The following is a 19073-nucleotide window of genomic DNA, read 5'->3' on the forward strand; positions in this document are numbered from 1 at the left end:
AACTTACTTGCATCAACAGACAACAGTTTTATTTTCCAATATTTCAAAAAAAGTTAAGTAACAAACATTTGTGCTATTTAAAGTTGCAGAAGATCGATTAAACCTGTCTGTTAATTTACTTCACAAACGTTGAGCTTATTTTACAAGTTTACATCTTCGAGCTACATTTATATAAAAATCTGTTTAGTGTCTAGTGCAAGGTACTTATTGGGCTTAAGTCTTCTCTATTTACAAGGCTCTCAAATGGGGGGCAAAAGCTGGGCAAACCCAGCCTCCTCCGCGTCTCATGAGTACGCGCAAAGGTGTCCGCACTTGGGGCACTTGGAGTGTTTGGCAAAGTACTTCTGCAGGTGCTCTATGTGACCGCCGTGGGAGCATCCTTGGCACCAGGCGTAGACTCCCCGGACGATCAGACCGCAGACGCAGCACTTGGCGGACTGCATGGACTTGCACTTGTCGCAGTACCATCCCACCTTGCCGCCCATTGGACGTCCACACTCTCCACAGTTCGTGTGCATGGCGGTCGAGTGCTGGTTGAGCTGCTGCACCGATCTCAGCCAGGAGCGGTTGATAACCTCGCAGGCCTCGTTCCACAGCTCATAGCGATGCAGCTGGTCCACGTAGGTGTAAAACCAGTGCTCCTGAAAAGGAAGAAAACCGGATGAATAACTCCGTTCTGATCCCAACTTTGTCTTTGAACTCACCACCAATGCATCGTCAATGGGCAGGAGCTTCCGAGCTTCTCCCAGCGCTATAAGGACTGTCAGAGCTGTTTGCACATCGCCCACATCGTTCATTAGCATGAGGGCATCGGAGACGAACTTATGCGGTTCCCACATGGGTATGGGCGGGACATGGCTGACTTTTAGGACAGTGGGAACATGCGGTGGCTAAAAAGAGGATGAATAAGTTAGTTAAGCTGTAAATACATCGAGTTCTCAATAATCTCAACTAACAGGTGACTTTTCGTGATCGGACGCCTTGAGATCCAGTTGTGGTCGTGCAGCCTGCACATCGTGATGAAGGGCGGGGAAGGCCAAAGCTTTCGGGCATTCTGTGGGACCCACGTAGATAAACCCATTGCGCAAGAGCTCAAAGTTGTCAAAGGTAATCTCGCTGATGATTTGCGTTTCGGACAGAATCACTGAGCTCGTAGGCGGATGCTCCACACCACTGCTGCCGAGCGTATCATCGTCCACATTCGCCACATCAATTTCGTGGGCTGTTTCCGGCGTGTTTCCATTGAGATCCTGGCCTAGTTCAGTTCGCTGCTGTGGCCAATCGCTGGCTACTTGCGTGGCACGTCGTGAGTTCATTGGATTCTTTTGATTCGAGAAGGAGGAGCGGTGCTCGAAGGGAGGCTCAAAGTGATTGCTGCCGTAGAACAATTTGATAAAGTTCCACAATGTGGTGGCCTGAAAAATGTAGATGCTAAGTTTTGGCAAATTTTGGGAATAATCTCAAGCGCTTACATTATGTTTGCCGTATTTCTTGGAAACCTCTGCATTGTGCTCGCATAACTCCGATAGTTTTTTCCCACTGATAACAAGTTCCCTGGCACAGCCAATAAAACTTTCGTGTTCTTGGGTGGGTCTTGAAACAGATTCGCTTAGGGGATAGCCGGAAAACTGAAATATATCAATTAGTATCAGATTTGGCAAAGAAATCCCTAATAGTGTCATACTAACCGTGTCGTTTACCATGAATTTGTACATTTTGGAATGGTCCAAATGGAACTGAATGCTGCCAGCCACATTCGTCTTACGGCGACTTCTAAAATACACATACATATAAACATACAAGTTGATACAACAAATACGACATACATGAAGCTAGAAGACTTGGTATTGGATGCACCGCTGGTCTTGGGTTCATACTCCTTGATCTTGTTGGCAAAGGAGATGTCCCCAAATCTGCCCAGGCTAGCTCCCTGGGCATTTGCCTTCAGCGCTGGCCTCGTGGCATCCTTAAAAGCATGTTTGTAAATGGTGGAGTCCTTGCTGATGGACAGAAGACAGTGCGAGTCGCTGCCCTGCCACGCAATTCCAGTAGTCACATTGGTGTGCTCGTTGAAGGAGGCAAAGGGGATGTAGGGTCTGCGGATGTCCCACACATGAACGCTGTAGTCCACCACAAGGGCACAACTAGCGATGTGATAACTGGAAAGGATTAAACAGATTTAATATAAATAAGACTGTTAAACCTGGCTAGAAAAACCTACGTTCTTTCTGGTCGCCACTTAACCCGTCCCACTACGGCGATTGTGTGAATGGTGTGCTCCAATCCCGGCCTGCCATCCATGTTCCACACCTTGATCTGCTTGTCCCGACTTCCGGTGGCCAGCCAATTCCTTGTGGGATGCCAGTCGCATGTGTAGACTGGCCCGTAGTGCGCCGTAAACTGCACCATGCACTTGTCCCACTTCCGCATGTCCCACAACTGGACAGTTCCATTCTCGGAGACGGCGGAGAATATGTTTTGTGTGTGTGGACTGAACTTGACATCCCGCACTGATTCCGAGTTGCAGAAGTAGGTGTTGATTGACTTATCCGATCGGATGTCGAAACACTTGATGGTGCCATCCTGAGAACCGGAGATCAGGATGTTGGGCTCGCTGCTGTGAAAGGTCACGGTATGAGCGGTGCGCTCATGTTCGTTGTAGACAAGCAGCTGCTTCTGCCTGCCGAACTTGGAGAGATCCCACACGGAAACCACTCCGTTCGTGGCCGCCGTAGCCAAAAGATTGCTATCCAAGGTGGACCAGGCCACATCGTTGGCGGAGTAGCTAAGATTCTGGTTCTTTCCGCGCATATTACACGATTCCGTGAAGCCATTGCTGTTTATGGAGTACACCTTAAGCACTGTTCGGAAGCAAATTATGTGTATTTATAGAAAGACCTTGGGCAATTCTAATCTTACAGCTTCTTCCGGCCAAAGCAATCTGGTTGTTGTCCTTATTCAGGGCCAGGGCGTTCGCGTGTCCTTCCAGGCATATCCGCAGCGAGATTGTGGAGGTGTCCTCCACGGAATCGGGCATCCTGCAGCAGTTGCAAGTTCGCCCGCAGAAAGCAAAACAGTGATTTGATAAGACAAGACGCTATCTTTTATTTTCCTTTCGGTTCAGTATGACCGTTTCTCGAGCGGCAAACCATTGGCGCGAGTGTTCCCAAATGCAGATGTTGAATATTGTTTGAACAAAAGACTTATTGTACTAAAGTTGTATTATTCACATATAATTAATGTATTCTATACATATACAGACAGAAACATTAATTTCAATTAAGCTATTAAATTCTTTGAAACTTCTTGGAACACTCCAATAAGATCTGCCAGTTGGAGCGCGTCGTTGCCGGACCATCCACACCGACGGAGTGGCAACGCCATTCGTGCGGCCTTGCTGTTTACAAAAATCACGGTCGACTTTTTCGACAATTTCATTTACCAGCGCAACAAGTGGCCGCAAGAAAGCAGGAGAGTGGAGCCGGGTGATCCTGATCCCTTCCAGAAATGCCGGACATCAAGATAACGCCCTTGGGCGCCGGCCAGGATGTGGGCCGCAGCTGTCTGCTGCTCTCGATGGGCGGGAAGAACATAATGCTCGACTGCGGGATGCATATGGGCTACAACGACGAGCGCCGCTTCCCGGACTTCTCCTACATAGTGCCGGAGGGTCCGATCACCAGCCACATTGACTGTGTGATCATCTCGCACTTCCACCTGGGTGAGTCTCGGCCTCCCAAAGGCGCTCTTATCTGGTCAACTGGCTCTAATCGTTTCTTTATCGATTGCATGCATTCCAGATCACTGCGGGGCCTTGCCCTACATGTCAGAGATTGTGGGCTACACGGGGCCCATCTACATGACGCATCCGACCAAGGCCATAGCACCCATCCTCCTGGAGGACATGCGGAAGGTGGCCGTAGAGCGGAAAGGCGAGTCGAACTTCTTTACCACCCAGATGATCAAGGACTGCATGAAGAAGGTGATTCCCGTCACACTTCACCAGAGTATGATGGTGGACACGGACCTTGAGATCAAAGCCTACTATGCAGGCCATGTCCTGGGCGCCGCCATGTTCTGGATCAAGGTGGGCTCCCAGAGCGTTGTCTACACGGGGGACTACAACATGACTCCAGACAGGCATCTGGGAGCCGCCTGGATAGACAAGTGCCGGCCGGACTTGCTGATCTCCGAGAGCACCTACGCCACTACCATTAGGGACTCGAAGCGGTGTCGCGAGAGGGACTTCCTCAAGAAAGTTCACGAGTGCGTGGCTAAGGGCGGCAAGGTTTTAATCCCTGTTTTTGCCCTGGGTCGCGCCCAGGAGCTGTGCATCCTGCTGGAGACGTACTGGGAGCGCATGAACCTCAAGTACCCCATATACTTTGCTCTGGGTCTTACCGAGAAGGCCAATACCTACTACAAAATGTTCATCACCTGGACGAACCAGAAGATCCGCAAGACCTTCGTTCACCGCAACATGTTCGACTTCAAGCACATCAAGCCCTTTGACAAGGCCTACATCGACAATCCTGGCGCGATGGTAGTGTTCGCCACGCCAGGCATGCTGCACGCAGGTCTTTCCCTGCAGATCTTCAAGAAGTGGGCGCCGAATGAGAACAACATGGTGATTATGCCCGGCTACTGTGTGCAGGGAACCGTGGGCAACAAGATTCTCGGTGGCGCCAAGAAGGTGGAGTTCGAGAACCGCCAGGTGGTCGAGGTCAAAATGGCCGTGGAGTACATGAGCTTCTCGGCCCATGCAGATGCCAAAGGTGGCTACAAGCTTAGCACTTTTATGCTGATACTAATTAATTTTCTGTATTGCAGGCATTATGCAGCTAATTCAGAACTGTGAGCCAAAGAACGTCATGCTCGTCCATGGTGAAGCAGGGAAGATGAAGTTCCTGCGCTCGAAGATCAAAGACGAATTCAACCTGGAAACCTACATGCCGGCCAACGGCGAAACCTGTGTGATTTCTACGCCTGTGAAGATACCAGTAGATGCGTCCGTTTCCCTGCTTAAAGCAGAGGCCCGGTCCTACAACGCCCAGCCACCGGATCCCAAGAGGCGGCGACTAATCCATGGCGTCCTCGTAATGAAGGACAATCGAATAATGCTGCAAAACCTAACCGATGCCCTGAAGGAAATCGGAATTAATCGACATGTTATGCGATTTACATCCAAGGTCAAAATGGACGACTCCGGACCGGTCATTCGCACAAGCGAAAGACTGAAGACTCTGCTCGAAGAAAAGCTAGCCGGCTGGACGGTGACGATGCAGGAGAACGGCTCCATAGCCATCGAATCCGTTGAGGTGAAGGTGGAGGAGGACGAGAAGGATCCCAAGCAGAAGAACATTTTGATATCGTGGACCAACCAGGACGAGGACATTGGAGCCTACATACTGAATGTGCTGCAGAATATGTGCTAGGCAACGAAGAAGCATCCCATTGAAATCCCACGCCTTAATTCCATAGATAAGCACAAAGTGTAGATACCACCAATTTCTGAAAGTTTAAAGAGTATCAAAATATACATAAACGTTCCAATAGTTTTTTGGTCATTAGTCATTGCCACTTGAAATTTGAGACTTTATGCACATTAAGTTATATCAATGGGTCTTTGCATAAGAATGCAATCGAATCCCATGATATCAATGTGTAAAAACCAAACAGACCTGTGCAAGTGCTTTCAAATTCCTTGCCTCCCACTCCAATTAGGTAAGGACTCCATGGTTAAAGTTATTTTCGTTCGTTCCACGCTATTTATTCTGGGGTTTTTCTGAAAGAGTAACATTACTAGGGCTCCAGGCGTAGCTCCAGGTGCCTGGCACCATATGCAATTAGCTGTATGAATCGTTAGAGCTGTTCGAACACATTCCATTCGCTTATGTGAGGGCGGCGGCACCGGAGATGATTTCAATCAGCTCGCGAGTGATGACCGCCTGTCGGGTACGGTTGAAGGTGAGGGTCAGCTTGTCGATCATCTCACCGGCGTTCTTGGAAGCGTTGTCCATGGCAGTCATACGGGAGGACTGCTCCGAGCAGGCGCCCTCCTTCATGGTGTAGAAGATGAGCGAGGCCAGCGAGAACTCCAGATAGCTCTTGACCACGTCGCTGTCGAGCGAGTCGTAGACGGCCAGCTTCTCCGACTTCTCCACGGTGGATCCGCTGAAGATGGGGAGGGTGGAGCACTGGTAGGACACCACCGACTTGAAACGGTTGTACACGATCTTGCCCTCGGTGTAATCGTAACCGGTCTGCAGAACCTCGTTGGCAATCTTCGAGGCGTCCAGGAAAGTGGGGGGCAGTCGGCCCACCTCGTTGGCCACCATCAGGATGTTCTTGCCGTACAGACGGGACAGAATCGCGCGCGACTTGTCGCCCACGCAGAACACCTTAGTGTTGGCCTCGTCCTGGGCCAGTTCGCCGCGAATGAGACGGGCCACACCAGTGTGGACGGCACCGCAAAGACCACGGTCCGAAGTCACTGCGATGAGCAGCTTCTTGGGCTCCGCCTTCTCGTCCGGCTGGATCTCCGTCTTCTCGAAGAACTGCTGGGCGCCGATGCCGTAAGGACGAGCCGCCTTCAAGTCTCGCTCGGCACGAGCGTACTTGGCAGCGGACACCATCTTCATCGATTGCGTAATTTTCTGAATGTTCTTCACCGACTTCAGGCGGATGGAAATCATCTTCAGGGTGGCCATGCCACGCTGCTGCTGGGCCAGCATGGTGGCCTCCATGGCCAGGGGCAGCAGGAGCTGGGTGCGTTGCATCATCATCCTGTGAGTTGTCGAAGATTCCCTGTCGCGAAAATTAGCTCGATTCACTCGGCAAAAATTGAGAAAATTCACCTACCTTGCGTTAAGTTGGCTGCGCCACAACGAGTGTTATAACACCGAGCAGAGTTGCCACCCAGTTCGGGTTAACGCGGTGGCGATTCGTGGTGAACGGTAAAATATTATATTAAATAATTTATTTTAATTATGGAAATTTCGGATAATGGATTTGTGCTACATATAACTATTAATATTGGATAAAATACAAAACTTCTTTGGAAAGCTTCAGAATGCACAATAAAGCTTGAAATTAATTTGAATTTATGTAACTCATAATTATGACAATAGAGTTAAAAACAGAATAATAATTGATAAGGATTAAGAGGTTTGCCAAAGATGCCAGCTTGTTTTCTACCCTCGACCAGAGTTTTCCTTCTCCTTGCCAGCTCTGTTTTGGAATCAGCTGCTCACGCACGAGCCACGAAGTTCCGTCACTAACGCCTCACGCAAAAAAAAGCTGACGTACTCGGGAAAAAGATTAGGATAATTCGACGGAGACGAGCGCCCGATCCGATCTACTGACTCCCCCGACCCGCAGCAGAGCCACATAGACACGATCGCCCTGTCCAGGACACCCGGGATCCCAGGGATGAGACCTCTGGGGACGAAAAACAGCGGATAAGTTAGCTGTGTGCGTGTGTGTGTGCGTAAGCAAAGCTGGAAAATTGTTGCTGCGCATCGGAGGAAAATAAAGGACATCAGGCGGCTGGATTGGCATGAGGAGGATAGGGCTCAAGCCAAGGCTAAAGACAGAGGCATAGTGCTTGAGGATAAACCGAGAATCGGGGCTCCACCGATTTCAGTGCCTTTGTGTGGCAGCAACAAGGTGTGCGTGTGTGTGAGTGCGTGCGTGCGTGTGTGCGTGCGTGTGTTGCCTGCGCAGTGCGTTGTTGTTGCAGTTGCAATCGCCAGTTGTTGCTGTTGTTGTTGCTGTTGCTGTGTGACACAACAGTAACAAAATATTGAGCCGCCGAGCAAAACACATAATGTGGTCGTTCTTCTCGCGCGACTCCTCGAAAGACTTCCCCTACGACATTGGCGAACCGGTGGGCGGCTTTGACCAATACTCCATATGGACGCTGCACAAGGCCAAGCGCAAGACGACGCTGGAGGAGGTGTCTGTGTTCGTCTACGACATCCGTAGCGGATCCGACACCAAGTGCGAGCTGGCCAAGGCGGCGCTGAAGCGCCTCAAGACATTGCGTCACCCCAGCATCCTGCAGTATCTGGACTCGCTGGAAACGGACAAGATGTTGTACGTGGCCACCGAGGCGGTGGATCCGCTGGGCACTTACTTTTCCAAGCTGGGCAGCGACAATGTCCAAAAGGGCCTCTACCTGGCCTGGGGCATCTTCCAGATCACTGTGGGTATCCATATCCCTGATATTTTGCCCTAGCTAACCAAGTCACCAATCCCTTTCAGCGCGCCCTGTCCTTTCTCAACAACGATGGCAATCTGCGACACAACAATGTTTCCGCCTGGTCGGTGTTTGTCAATGCCTCCGGCGAATGGAAACTGGGCAGCCTGGAGTACGTCTCAGCGGCGGATGGTAATCCCATGCCGCCCGCCAAAATACCTGTGACCCTGGAGGTCTACGATTCCCCCGAAAAGAACGATCCGAGCAAGCTCAAGGCGGCCACCAAATGGTACGTAATCCTCTCACCTTAGACTATTTTAATAATCCTTCAAATCGGATTCTCTACCAGCTCCGTGGACATGTGGGGCCTGGGCTGCCTCGTGTGGGAAGCTTTCAACGGTGTGCTCAAGCAACGCTCCAACCTCAAGGATATAGAACACATACCCAAGTCCCTGCAATCGCTCTATTGTGAGCTGGTTGGCGCCTCGCCTTCGAATCGTCCCAACCCGGCGGATATAATCACACGTTGCCGCAAGCCTGGAGGCTTTTTCAAAAACGATTTGGTGGACACACTGCTCTTCCTAGAGGAGATCCAAATCAAGGACAAGGCGGAGAAGAATCGCTTCTTCAGTGGTCTGACCACGCATCTCGACAACTTTCCGGACAACGTGTGCAGGCATAAGATTCTTCCACAGCTGATAACAGCCTACGAGTACGGAGATGCGGGCTCTGCCGTGCTGGCTCCCATGTTTAAGGTTGTCTATTGAATTGGCATACTCCTATATGACTTGATTTCACAAAGAGTTATAATCTTGCAGCTGGGCAAACTGCTGGACGAGGTGGAGTACCAGAAACGCATTGTGCCCTGCGTGGTCAAACTGTTCGCTTCCACGGATCGAGTGACGCGATCGCGCCTGCTGCAGCAGCTGGATCTGTTCATCGCGCACTTGCAGCCACAGGTGGTCAACGATCAGATTTTCCCACAGGTGGCTCACGGGTTCCTAGACACCAACGCCACCATACGTGAGCAGACGGTCAAGTCGATTATCCACTTGGCGCCCAAGCTCAACTACAACAACCTGAATGTGGAGGTCCTGCGTCACTTTGCCAGGCTGCAGGCGCGGGATGACCAAGGTGGAATTCGCACCAATACGACGGTCTGTCTGGGCAAGATTGCGCCGCATTTGCATCCGCAGGTGCGTCAGCGTGTGCTGGTCTCCGCTTTCATTCGTGCCATGCGGGATCCTTTTCCGCCGGCAAGAGTCGCCGGTGTCCTGGCGCTGGCCGCCACACAGCAGTACTTTTTGCTCAGCGAGGTGGCCAACCGCGTTCTGCCATCACTGTGTTCCCTCACCGTTGATCCGGAGAAGACGGTGCGCGATCCGGCGTTCAAAACTATCAGAGGCTTCTTGGGCAAACTGGAGAAGGTCTCCGAGGATCCCAGTTTGCGGGAAACGATGGGTGAGTACTTTACAATATTGTTAATTAATGAAATCCTAACTAGGTTACTAATCAAATATTTCGTTCGCAGAGGCGGATGTTCACACGGCCACGCCTTCGATTGGCAATGCGGCGGCCACATGGGCGGGATGGGCGGTGACGGCCGTCACAGCAAAGTTCTATCGCAGCCAAAGTGATTCGTCTCGACCACGACCGCCTTTAACTGGACGCAATCTGTCCAAGCCAGCGTCGCTTGGTAAGTATTCGCCTCGCTTATGCAATTACCACAATGCAATTAACCCGGCCTGCATTTGCGAGCAGAACAACCATCGAGCAGCAGTTTATCGACCACCACGAGCAGTGTTACCTCAATGACGTCGCTGGAGCATGAAAGCAATGACACCTCCGCCTCGGCCTCCGATTATGGCAACAACGATTGGGACAACGAAAACTGGGGCGAAATGGATGTAAGTAGTGGTGTTCGAATCGACTGGCTTTTGAATGCTGCTAATTATGCTCGATTATTTTAATTTTAGACCTCTCAGGATCCCAGCAGTCCGCTGGCGGCCAGCTCCAATAATGGCGCCTTGATGGCAGCCAATGCCTTGAGCGAAGTGCGCGACGGCTGGGACAACGAGGAGTGGGGCAGTCTCGAGGAGGATCCGGTGAGATCTGATCAAACTAACTAACTCAAACTTGTTACTAACTCAATTGGGTGGGTTTCAGTGCGAGGAGGAGGAGCAGGCGGAGCAGGAGCAGCAGCAACAACAGCTGGCTAGACAATCGATATCATCCACGTCATCCAGTCAGCCAAATCAGCGCCCGCTGCTGCCACATCAGCAGCAGTATCCACATCAGCAGCAGCTGCAGCAGCACGAGCTAAACGATCTGATCGAGCCGCTGGCCAAGCTCAACTCGCACGTCACCTCGCCGTCGAAGCAGTCGATGCTCCGGCCAAAGGAGCTGCCCAATCTATCCAGCAGCAACACATCGCCCACGTCGGCCACTGCCAATTGCAATAACATTAGCCCGCCTTCGTCGCATTTGAATAATTCGACGCATAATGCCAATTGGAATAGCGATTCGTGGGCCGACGGGGAGTTTGAGCCACTGGATGAATCGGGATTCGGTGAGTTCCTCACGCTAACATGCCTATTGCCATATCAGATTTCCCTTCTGGCGACCCACTTGGTGAATCGACCCACTAACGAAACCGATACTTTTCAGGCAATGCCAAACTGGACGAGGCCCGACGCAAGCGGGAGGAGAAGAAGCTGCAGCGGCAGCGGGAGTTGGAGGCGCGACGGGCCCAGCGGGCGAGCGGCCCCATGAAGCTGGGCGCCAAAAAGCTTTAAAAGTAATCAGCCGATAACAGCGACGTGTGTTGCTTAGCTGTTATTCGCATCGTACATCTAAGCCCAAAGTGTATTTTGTATATTTCCGTGCGTGTGTGTCTTGTCCCGGCCCCGATTTGTCCAATTTGTCCCATTGGTCCCATTTGCCCCATTTGGCCCATTTGGCCGCTCTGTGTGTGCTTTGTGTTTGTATTGGGTGCCAGTTTGCATTAAATGCAATCTCAGTGTCTCGAGCCTCCATTTCGATTCCGTAAAATATAGCCGTTTTGTATTTCTAATGCTGGCACGATATTAGCTAATATATTCAGCGTCTCTAACGAAAATTCCAATGTAAAGCACTGTAATTAAACCTGTAATTTATATTTATAAACCAACCAGTAGCTAGTAAATTACTTCAAATTTATACCCTAATTAATCGACTAAATAAGCGTGATTGTCAGAGTGACAGGATTGAGAGTCGGGGACTCAATCGATATCAGCGAGGAGTGGATACGAGGTCCTTTTCCAATCCCACTATCAATGAGCGAATGGATATGGATGTGCGTGTGTCTGATTTCAAAACCCATTTTAGTCGCCCCTTTCCAAAGGCTAACACTTGATGGATGGATGGATGCCAATCCACGCGATTTTCGAGGGACAGTGAATATTTAGAAATCTAAACTAAACGTATTTTTGCGAATGGAGCGTAACCAAAATTGTGAATTTTAATACATAAATGATAGCAGATATTTTTATATAGTGCATAATAAAGGGGAAACGAAAACGATATAGAACCAACCAAATAGAAACAACCGAAATCGAAACAACCGCAAGCAATTATAAAAGGAAACAATTTTAAAGCCTTTCAGCGATACATTTGTAGTAGAATTGCACTTGTTATATTACATAGATGTCCTACGTTGCCATAAATAGGAACGATCAGGAATCGATGTCCTCCCGGTCGGTTCGCTGCGGCAACTGGCCCACTTTCCGTTGGACACTCCTCGATTTTTACCCAGTAAGAACAGCACCAAGCGCAAGGCCATTTTTGCATGTCGAACTAGTAGCGTTACCTAGCGTAATCTTACACTTTTGGATGTCCTGTACATACACTTAGATACAGATACAGATACAGATACGGATGCAAGTGCATATGCAGATACAGATATACATATACCTAACATATATGCCGATTTTTTCCAATACCTCAATATCAGTGTACAATTTTTCCATAATATATTTTTGAAATACAAACGAAACTAATAACCCGCAGCGAGGAAATACGATGTGAAAATGTTGACTTTTTAAAAATCTCATTGTTGTCGCCGCGTCTGTTTGCATTTGGAGCAAACGCCACACATACATATGTATATTTGTAATTAATGCAACTCTCGATTCCAATATGCCACGCCTACCCCGCGTTCCGCCCTCCCCGCCACCAACCACACCTATTGGCATTCATTTTCTTATAGCAAATTCTCTCAGCAAATTTAACATTAGCGTAACGAACTATTCAAAAAACTCATTGAAAAATAAACAAGAAATTGAAGCAACATGGAAAATGTATTGTTTAGACAAATTTTTAAGACTGCAAAAGTGAAAAACAAGAAAAACCAAAAATCAATTGAAAGTGGTAATGGTAAATTACAAGAAAACTAAATTATTTAGTACTAATCATCAGTAAAATAAATTTTGAAATAATAACCATGTTCTTCTCTTCGGAAATCCCAATGCTAACGCAACAAGTGGTAAGTGGAAATCCAAATGGCTCAAATGGATGGATGCACTCTCCAGCTTTTCGCACACATCTGATCAATTGGATAAATATATATGTAAATATACGTATTTAATGGCCAAATGCCATCTGTTTTGGCAAATGTTTCCGATGGCCACGCGATAATTGCAACAATGCAAACGCAAGTCTTTGTTTATTACTGGCAGTTTGCAGTTGGCGCAGCTGCTTTTTGCAGTTTTTTCGAGGACAGTTCACATGGGTAGATGGGGATATCATAAAAAATCCAAATAGATTGCTAGAAAAAGGGGAAAAAATATATATAATATTGAACTTTGATAAAAGCACTGGTGACATCACTTTTAAATGAAGACGTGACTTTTTAAGCGTACATTGTATTCAAAACAATATTTTACAGCATTACAGATACTAGTGCTTTAAATTTGATGATGATTTAATCTATATATTTCAATTTGGTGCTGCATGATTTTCATAGCATACTTATCAGAGCCAAGGAGGCCAAATTTGTTGGCTCACTTCGCACTCCGCCCACTCGGCTCATTAAAATGAGTCAATCTGCCCAGTTTGGTGCTCCTTGGTAATCCCCAATGTCACGTCACGTTTTGCGAACTATTTTTAAGACCTGCGACCGCACAACTTTGTTTTTCTCACGCGCCCGTTTCGCAGCTAATTTGTTGCAACTTTTGTTGCAGTGGGTCTGCCACACAGGGGCGTTGGCCAAAGGGGGCTGTTTGAGAATATGGGAAATAAATAATAATAGTTTCTAGAGATTTAGAGCAAGGAGCAATACTAATACCTCGATTATAGCATTTATCCCTATGAAGGACTCCCTTTGGCGCCGCCCCTGTTGCCACCGCTGGTGCCGCCCACTTGTCCGCCGCCTCCCCGGAGTGGAGCAGCTGCCCAATCTGTTGACGGAGCTGCCCTTGCTGTGAGTAATTGCCTCGCCCAGTGCCACAAATGCTCCGGTTAGTGGTGCCCAAAATAAGTGACGCCAAGTCGAGGGTGGTGGCTAAGAAAACAGAGTAAGCACATTAAGTGGCAGGCGATCGCGGAATGCTATTAATAGGCACTGACTTCAGATGCCGCAGATGGGGGTACAGATGAAGGCCGGGCGATAGAATCGCTGCACTGCGCCCGCATTACTCATACGCCCTGCTGCCGCCACTCGCGTGTCTAATTGTGCTGAGATGCTGCGATGCTGCGATGGCTGGAAGGCTGAAGTGCTGAGATACTGAAACTGAGGCGAACGGGCCGCGATTAGCGCGCTGCAATTAAATGGTCGTCGTGATAAAGTTGAGCAAATATTGAGATCATTATGGTAATTCCGGCTGCCCTGCAACCATCCAGTGCCATTCAGCCATCCATCTTGGGCATTCATTTGGCGCTCAGCGATGCTCGGATTTGTCACCGATATATTGGAGCCATGCGATTTGGCACGCAGGTGTGCGGCGGTTCCAAACAACTCTATACAAACTCGCGTAATTTCCTCGCCAAATGCATTAAACGCTCTTACTATTACGATTGCCATTTGTTTTCGATACCCTGCGATCGTAGGTGGGGTATGCTTGAATGCTGGAATAGCAAGGATGGCAAAAAATTATGTAAAATTACAAGCAAATAAATATGAATATTATTCAAAATATAGCATAGTACTTTTAAAAGTTTTTTTTTTATGTTATGAAAATCTTTTCAATGATTTTATATTAGACTAAATTCCATGCCAGCCAAAATTCGAATAATTTTGAGCCGTTCGCGCCTTTTTCCCATTTCGCGACTTTGACTTCCACAATTTTCGCGCATTCAATTCAATCAAAGCGCAACGCTCCGCTCGACTCGCCTTTGGCTTTGTTTTCGGCGTCTTTTGTTGTTGCGCCGCTGCAGTCGTTGCAAAAATTGTTTAAAATTTCAAATTAGCTGCAGTTCGCAGTGGTAATGTCGCTGCATGTGCTGCCATTTCTAGGAGCGGTCTCCTTAGCATTTACACAGCCCCTGCATTCCGGCATCCACCGCCCAGCTGCCACCCACTGTGGGTGATGATGATGACATTCTACTTGTTGCACATAAATCATTCCCATATTAACATAACCCATTTTCAAGGGCGGTGCACCGTGGTGCTAAGCGTTTTTTTTTTGTTTTAATAACCGGAACAACAATCACTTATCACCTGCAAGTTAATAGAGAGCCAACAAATAAGTGCTTTTACTTTTAATTCTTGACCCTATATTCAGGAAAAAGTACTGCAAGTGGCGTGAATGTTCAGAATAAGATAGCATTTATATGGCTCTACTGAAAGCAATGCCTCGACTATCAGATGCCCTTTATTCAGCTGGTTAGGTATGACAAGGCATAGGTTTGTCGGATGGTTTTAATATATTCATAATATATATTACAGATATATTCTTATACATATATTATATTATCGAAAGAGCTTTTCTTAAAATTTGTTTTTTTTTTAACATATACCTAGTATAGTCTATTTGCCAAATCTTCGTATACATTAATCTGTGTAAATGTGGAACTGATGTGCTAATCTAATCCAAGTCGCGAGTTTACTTATACGAATGCATAAAGATTCAAGAAGTGAAAATCCCCATATATGACTCATGGGGCTTTCCCGGCATTAACCCCGAATAAGGCCACGCTTGGGCGTTCATATTTACGCACTTTGAGCCAGTTTCCGTTTGTGCAAATACGTGCAAACAGCCAAGTAACAATTGCGATGAACAAATATTGATCCGCGACAGTGGACAAGCCTCCAAGGCAAACACAAAGAGCGATCGGTGATCGGATGGGATGGTGGGGGGGTGGTTAGACTGCGTCTTCCATAGAAAGCAAAACCGCAGGCGCAAAACCGCGATAAGGGGCTGACTATAGCCCGTGGTCTAACTGACTATATGGACCTCGTTCGATGTGCCGAGTGCGGTGCGTGCCCGAGTTGATAATTCCGCTGGGGAGTCCAGACCGCAGACAAGACGATACGGATGAGTCACCACCAATGGGCCGGTGGGCATGGCGGCCCGTGGCCACCAGAAGCCCAAGTGTTCCGCAAGTTCGGCACGAGCGCCACGATAGATCAGTGATGTCCGTTTGGCCAGTAAAAAGCTAACTCTATAGGAAGTCTATAGGGAAATTCGTTACCATAAAGCTCAAAATTTAACTTTAAAATATATGCGCAGGCGAAGCTCTTTGACTCACATCCGCCTGTTTTGTTCACGAATAATATCAAACTAGTTAAAGCGAGTGATTAAATTCCGCTTTTATCTGCATTGCTTAAAATTTACTTTTATTTTATATTTTTTTCCAAGTTTCCAAGTCTAGTTAAAATGACGACAGCACTGTCGCCGAAATCGCGATGTCTGTAAACAAATAAGTAAATAAATTTACAACTGGCGGCTGCATGCAACAGTTTGTTGTCGATGAATGAAAACGTGCTGCCAGAGGTGGTGGACCAAGGGGCGTTTGGCGGGGGACTCGTGGACACTTGGAGCCACGGCAAACTGGTTTTTGGCCACATGCACAAGACACAATGTAAATGGCAGCGAATTGGCGCACAATTCGAGGCTTGCCGCACACGTGTTGATTTCGATGGCGATGCCAGCTGACAAGCCACCCACCTCCCAGCACCCGCCACCCGCACACCTGGCACCCCCTAAAACGGAGCCCCTTGTCCTGCCCCAAGCCCCCACCAACCACCCGCCTCATCACCACCGAAAGTGGGTCAATTACAGGCTGCCATTGTCGCGCTTGCCACATGCACAGCAAAAAACTATGAAGCGAGTTAAACTTCAAACACTATAAAATATTTACACGTTTTTAATTCATGCATTCGGTTATTAAGATATAAAATAAAACGTGTATTTCATTTCCCAGTCTATAAGTATTACTTAGTATATCTTAAAGTGTCATCACTTATGTCATCATCATATTCAAAATTCATAAAGTTCTCGCAGTGCACGCATGTGTTCGCCGTCGCAGCGAACTCTAAACTTGCGAAATAATAAATTCAATTTCACAAAATGGGTTAAAAATCGAATCCAAAAACGGCCAAGACCAAGCGCCTAAGTTAATTGTGAAATTCTGGGTCCCTGTATCGCTGTCCAAGCCAAGCAAGCAGGGCTAATAAATAGTAAATCGCTTCCGACTTAATGATGGTTAAATTGCTACTTGAAAATATGTATCTACATATGTATGTATGTATTTACCAAAGCTCCCATGGATGCCATAGTCTCGTCCGGAATGCAGAAGGTCACCTGATTAGCGACACGTACGCCATTCGCTAGAGATTAGGATGCACTAACCGCACTCCCAATGGTTTTCATGGCCCCGATAAGACGTTCATTCCGGGTAACTTTGGTAGGAAACTGCTTTAAATGAAATACCATGATACAGTGATCTATACCTATATCTGTTCTGTTTCAAGGTGCAAATGTAATGTTATATATGTCGCAGCGTTGACATTTTCTTGTGCCTAATCTCCCATGTTGGCAATTAAACTATTTGAGTGAAGCGAATTCCAACCGGCGTGCGCGATCGTCTGTATGCAACTGATCGTATTTTCTACGCATCGATCTATCCTTTACACACGCTAGCTGGACTACACTAGGCGACAGCGCGACAACGCCGTCGCCTCACTCGTAACGGTACTTTGTCGCCAATCATATTTTTCGTGGTAGTCAAATTCTAAGAATGACCTCTCAATATACCGAACTCATTGCGCAGCTGCGTCTTGCAAGCACAGTGGTCAAACCATGTTAATAATATGACAGACACGTACAGTGGTCAGAATACATATCTATGTATCTACATACATATCTTCTAATCTATTATGTTAGCTAGACTCTTTGGCATATACATATGTACAGATAGTAGTAACTTGCTGTCCAACCAATCCCCTATTTCCTTCCAGCTTTTTGGAGACTCTTTGGTCTGTCTGCCTGGTTTTTGGGATCGGTCGATTCTGCTGGGGCTGCTCTTTTTAGAGTCTGGATGATTATGATTCGTCTGTCCGCAAGTAATTCCGTCCGTACCGCCGGCAAGATCCCCAAACCCCATCCCGATTCCGATGGTGATCTCCATGTGCGACGATGGCGGCGGCGTTGGCGATTAATTACCCTCGAAACGGCTTTGCTGATTTCAGCTTTACGAGCCTTTTTAATTTTTTTTTTTCGCTGGTCGCCGTCTTTTCTTCGCCTGACAAGTTGAAATATGCGTCGGACACTTTCGAGCGAGGGGCATAAAAATACCAGAACCAATCTGAACTTTTTGTTTTCTCTGTTTCTGTTTCTGATTCTGGCTTGGATTTGCTTAGCGGCTTGTGGCTGTTGTTTTTGGGCAGGCCTTTTGATTTTATGGTTGTTTTGGCAAGCCATTAAGCCATTTGGGCTTTGCTTTGTTCGGTGCGACCGCCAATTGTTGTGAGTGGATGGGTTTTAAGGGCTCTCAAAACCAGAGCGCGGCCACCGCGTGGAATACTCAATATTTATAGACCTAGGTCCGGTAGTCGAACAAAGAGAGAGAGAGAGAGAGAGAAGGTGAGAGAGGAGTTACACTAGCTTACTAGAAAATGCTCGAAGAATAGCACTTACTAAATTAAAAAATTAAATTTAGACAGCATGCTTTTCACTGAGCATACTTCAGTGCATACTCATATCGAAATTCCCATTAAACTTTATCCAAAATTTATCCACAAGCTAGCAATTCTGCGAATAAGCGTTATCGTATACAGTATAATTCGCTTAGCTGCATCGATAGTTAGCTGCATCGGCAAGATATCTGCATTATTTTTCCATTTTTTTTGTGAATAGAAAATTTGTACGAAAATTCATACGTTTGCTGCATCGCAGATAACAGCCTTTTTAACTTAAGTGCATCATATCAGCTGTTTTTTTTGCCAATTTCAATGAATATCATCAAAGTTAGCTGCGCCATCTATGAATCATTTTTGCATATCTAAAAGATGGCAAGAATGCCAACTCGTTTCAGTATCTGCGCATGTCCGTTTTTGTTTTTGCTTTGATCGTGATTTTTGTGTTTTTGTTTCTTATGACACAAAGTTATTAAAATGGGTAAAACAAAGCGTGTCGTTGGACTAACACTAAAGGAAAAGCTTCAAATAATCGAGTTAGTGACCAACAAAGTGGACAAAAAGGAAATTTGTGCCAAGTTCAAATGCGACAGATCCACAGTCAACCGCATTTTACAAAAAACAAATGAAATTCATGAAGCTGTGGCCGCGTCAGGTTTAAAAAGAAAGCGTCAAAGAAAAGGAGACACCATTGCTGAAAAAGACAAACAATGCGTAGAAGTTGACATTGTATCGAATATTAATTGGAATGAATATGCC

At 47.2% G+C, this 19073-nt stretch overlaps 4 protein-coding genes, 1 long non-coding RNA gene and 1 other non-coding gene across 10 annotated transcripts, besides 1 other annotated feature; 2 read left to right on the top strand and 4 right to left on the bottom strand.

Moving 5' to 3' along the window:
* Window positions 1–9: 9 nt before the first annotated feature.
* Wdr24 (WD repeat domain 24) lies at window positions 10–3130 on the bottom strand. Of its 2 annotated transcripts, none has more exons than NM_143463.5 (8): window positions 2920–3130; window positions 2222–2861; window positions 1827–2159; window positions 1689–1770; window positions 1473–1628; window positions 957–1415; window positions 705–890; window positions 10–641 (listed from the first exon to the last, which is right to left on the bottom strand). In NM_143463.5, the coding sequence occupies exons 1-8, from the start codon at window positions 3035–3037 to the stop codon at window positions 285–287; spliced, it is 2331 nt and encodes a 776-aa protein (NP_651720.3). In that variant the 5' UTR covers window positions 3038–3130; the 3' UTR covers window positions 10–284. The 2 variants fall into 2 exon arrangements, with proteins under 2 accessions (NP_651720.3, NP_733303.2); NM_170424.2 differs by having other exon boundaries at window positions 1689–1773.
* A 116-nt stretch (window positions 3131–3246) lies between these two features.
* On the bottom strand, window positions 3247–4121 carry asRNA:CR46109 (antisense RNA:CR46109). The gene has a single exon (NR_133480.1).
* On the top strand, window positions 3375–5551 carry IntS11 (Integrator 11). The gene is made up of 3 exons (NM_143464.4): window positions 3375–3721; window positions 3801–4775; window positions 4831–5551. Exons 1-3 carry the CDS (start codon window positions 3508–3510, stop codon window positions 5433–5435), a joined length of 1794 nt encoding a protein of 597 aa, NP_651721.1. The 5' UTR covers window positions 3375–3507; the 3' UTR covers window positions 5436–5551.
* A 190-nt stretch (window positions 5552–5741) lies between these two features.
* Window positions 5742–7201, bottom strand: ATPsyngamma (ATP synthase, gamma subunit). 3 transcript variants are annotated; one of them, NM_170425.4, is made up of 2 exons: window positions 6862–7201; window positions 5753–6807 (listed from the first exon to the last, which is right to left on the bottom strand). In NM_170425.4, exon 2 carries the CDS (start codon window positions 6783–6785, stop codon window positions 5892–5894), a length of 894 nt encoding a protein of 297 aa, NP_733304.1. In that variant the 5' UTR covers window positions 6786–6807; window positions 6862–7201; the 3' UTR covers window positions 5753–5891. The 3 variants fall into 3 exon arrangements, with proteins under 3 accessions (NP_733305.1, NP_733304.1, NP_524550.1); NM_079826.4 differs by having other exon boundaries at window positions 5753–6786; window positions 6862–6907; NM_170426.3 differs by having other exon boundaries at window positions 5742–6907.
* Window positions 7202–7256: 55 nt separating this feature from the next.
* On the top strand, window positions 7257–12566 carry yata. Of its 2 annotated transcripts, none has more exons than NM_001276153.1 (9): window positions 7257–8206; window positions 8266–8489; window positions 8550–8955; window positions 9019–9661; window positions 9732–9896; window positions 9962–10107; window positions 10177–10305; window positions 10367–10769; window positions 10868–12566. In NM_001276153.1, exons 1-9 carry the CDS (start codon window positions 7829–7831, stop codon window positions 10993–10995), a joined length of 2622 nt encoding a protein of 873 aa, NP_001263082.1. In that variant the 5' UTR covers window positions 7257–7828; the 3' UTR covers window positions 10996–12566. The 2 variants fall into 2 exon arrangements, with proteins under 2 accessions (NP_001263082.1, NP_651722.1); NM_143465.2 differs by having other exon boundaries at window positions 10868–11366.
* A 661-nt stretch (window positions 12567–13227) lies between these two features.
* Window positions 13228–17078, bottom strand: lncRNA:CR44953 (long non-coding RNA:CR44953). Its single transcript, NR_125293.1, has 4 exons — window positions 16933–17078; window positions 13805–14302; window positions 13524–13739; window positions 13228–13454 (listed from the first exon to the last, which is right to left on the bottom strand). It is a non-coding gene; the product is annotated as a long non-coding RNA:CR44953 (long non-coding RNA).
* Window positions 17079–18452: 1374 nt separating this feature from the next.
* Window positions 18453–19073: part of a mobile genetic element that runs on past the window's edge.

This window comes from Drosophila melanogaster, chromosome 3R (assembly GCF_000001215.4).
Source record: "Drosophila melanogaster chromosome 3R".
Taxonomy (NCBI): Eukaryota; Metazoa; Arthropoda; class Insecta; order Diptera; family Drosophilidae; genus Drosophila; species Drosophila melanogaster.

Coding starts and splice junctions, on each gene's coding strand:
- Wdr24 (NM_170424.2), bottom strand. CDS start 3,037: ATGCCCGATTCCGTGGAGGACACCTCCACAATCTCGCTGCGGATATGC. Junction 891..956: donor CCGATCACGAAAAGTCACCT/GTTAGTTGAGAT, acceptor TCCTCTTTTTAG/CCACCGCATGTTCCCACTGT. Junction 642..704: donor CCATTGACGATGCATTGGTG/GTGAGTTCAAAG, acceptor CTTCCTTTTCAG/GAGCACTGGTTTTACACCTA.
- yata (NM_001276153.1), top strand. CDS start 7,829: ATGTGGTCGTTCTTCTCGCGCGACTCCTCGAAAGACTTCCCCTACGAC. Junction 8,490..8,549: donor CTCAAGGCGGCCACCAAATG/GTACGTAATCCT, acceptor ATTCTCTACCAG/CTCCGTGGACATGTGGGGCC. Junction 10,108..10,176: donor AAAACTGGGGCGAAATGGAT/GTAAGTAGTGGT, acceptor TTTTAATTTTAG/ACCTCTCAGGATCCCAGCAG.
- ATPsyngamma (NM_170426.3), bottom strand. CDS start 6,785: ATGATGATGCAACGCACCCAGCTCCTGCTGCCCCTGGCCATGGAGGCC.
- IntS11 (NM_143464.4), top strand. CDS start 3,508: ATGCCGGACATCAAGATAACGCCCTTGGGCGCCGGCCAGGATGTGGGC. Junction 3,722..3,800: donor CATCTCGCACTTCCACCTGG/GTGAGTCTCGGC, acceptor CATGCATTCCAG/ATCACTGCGGGGCCTTGCCC. Junction 4,776..4,830: donor GGCCCATGCAGATGCCAAAG/GTGGCTACAAGC, acceptor TCTGTATTGCAG/GCATTATGCAGCTAATTCAG.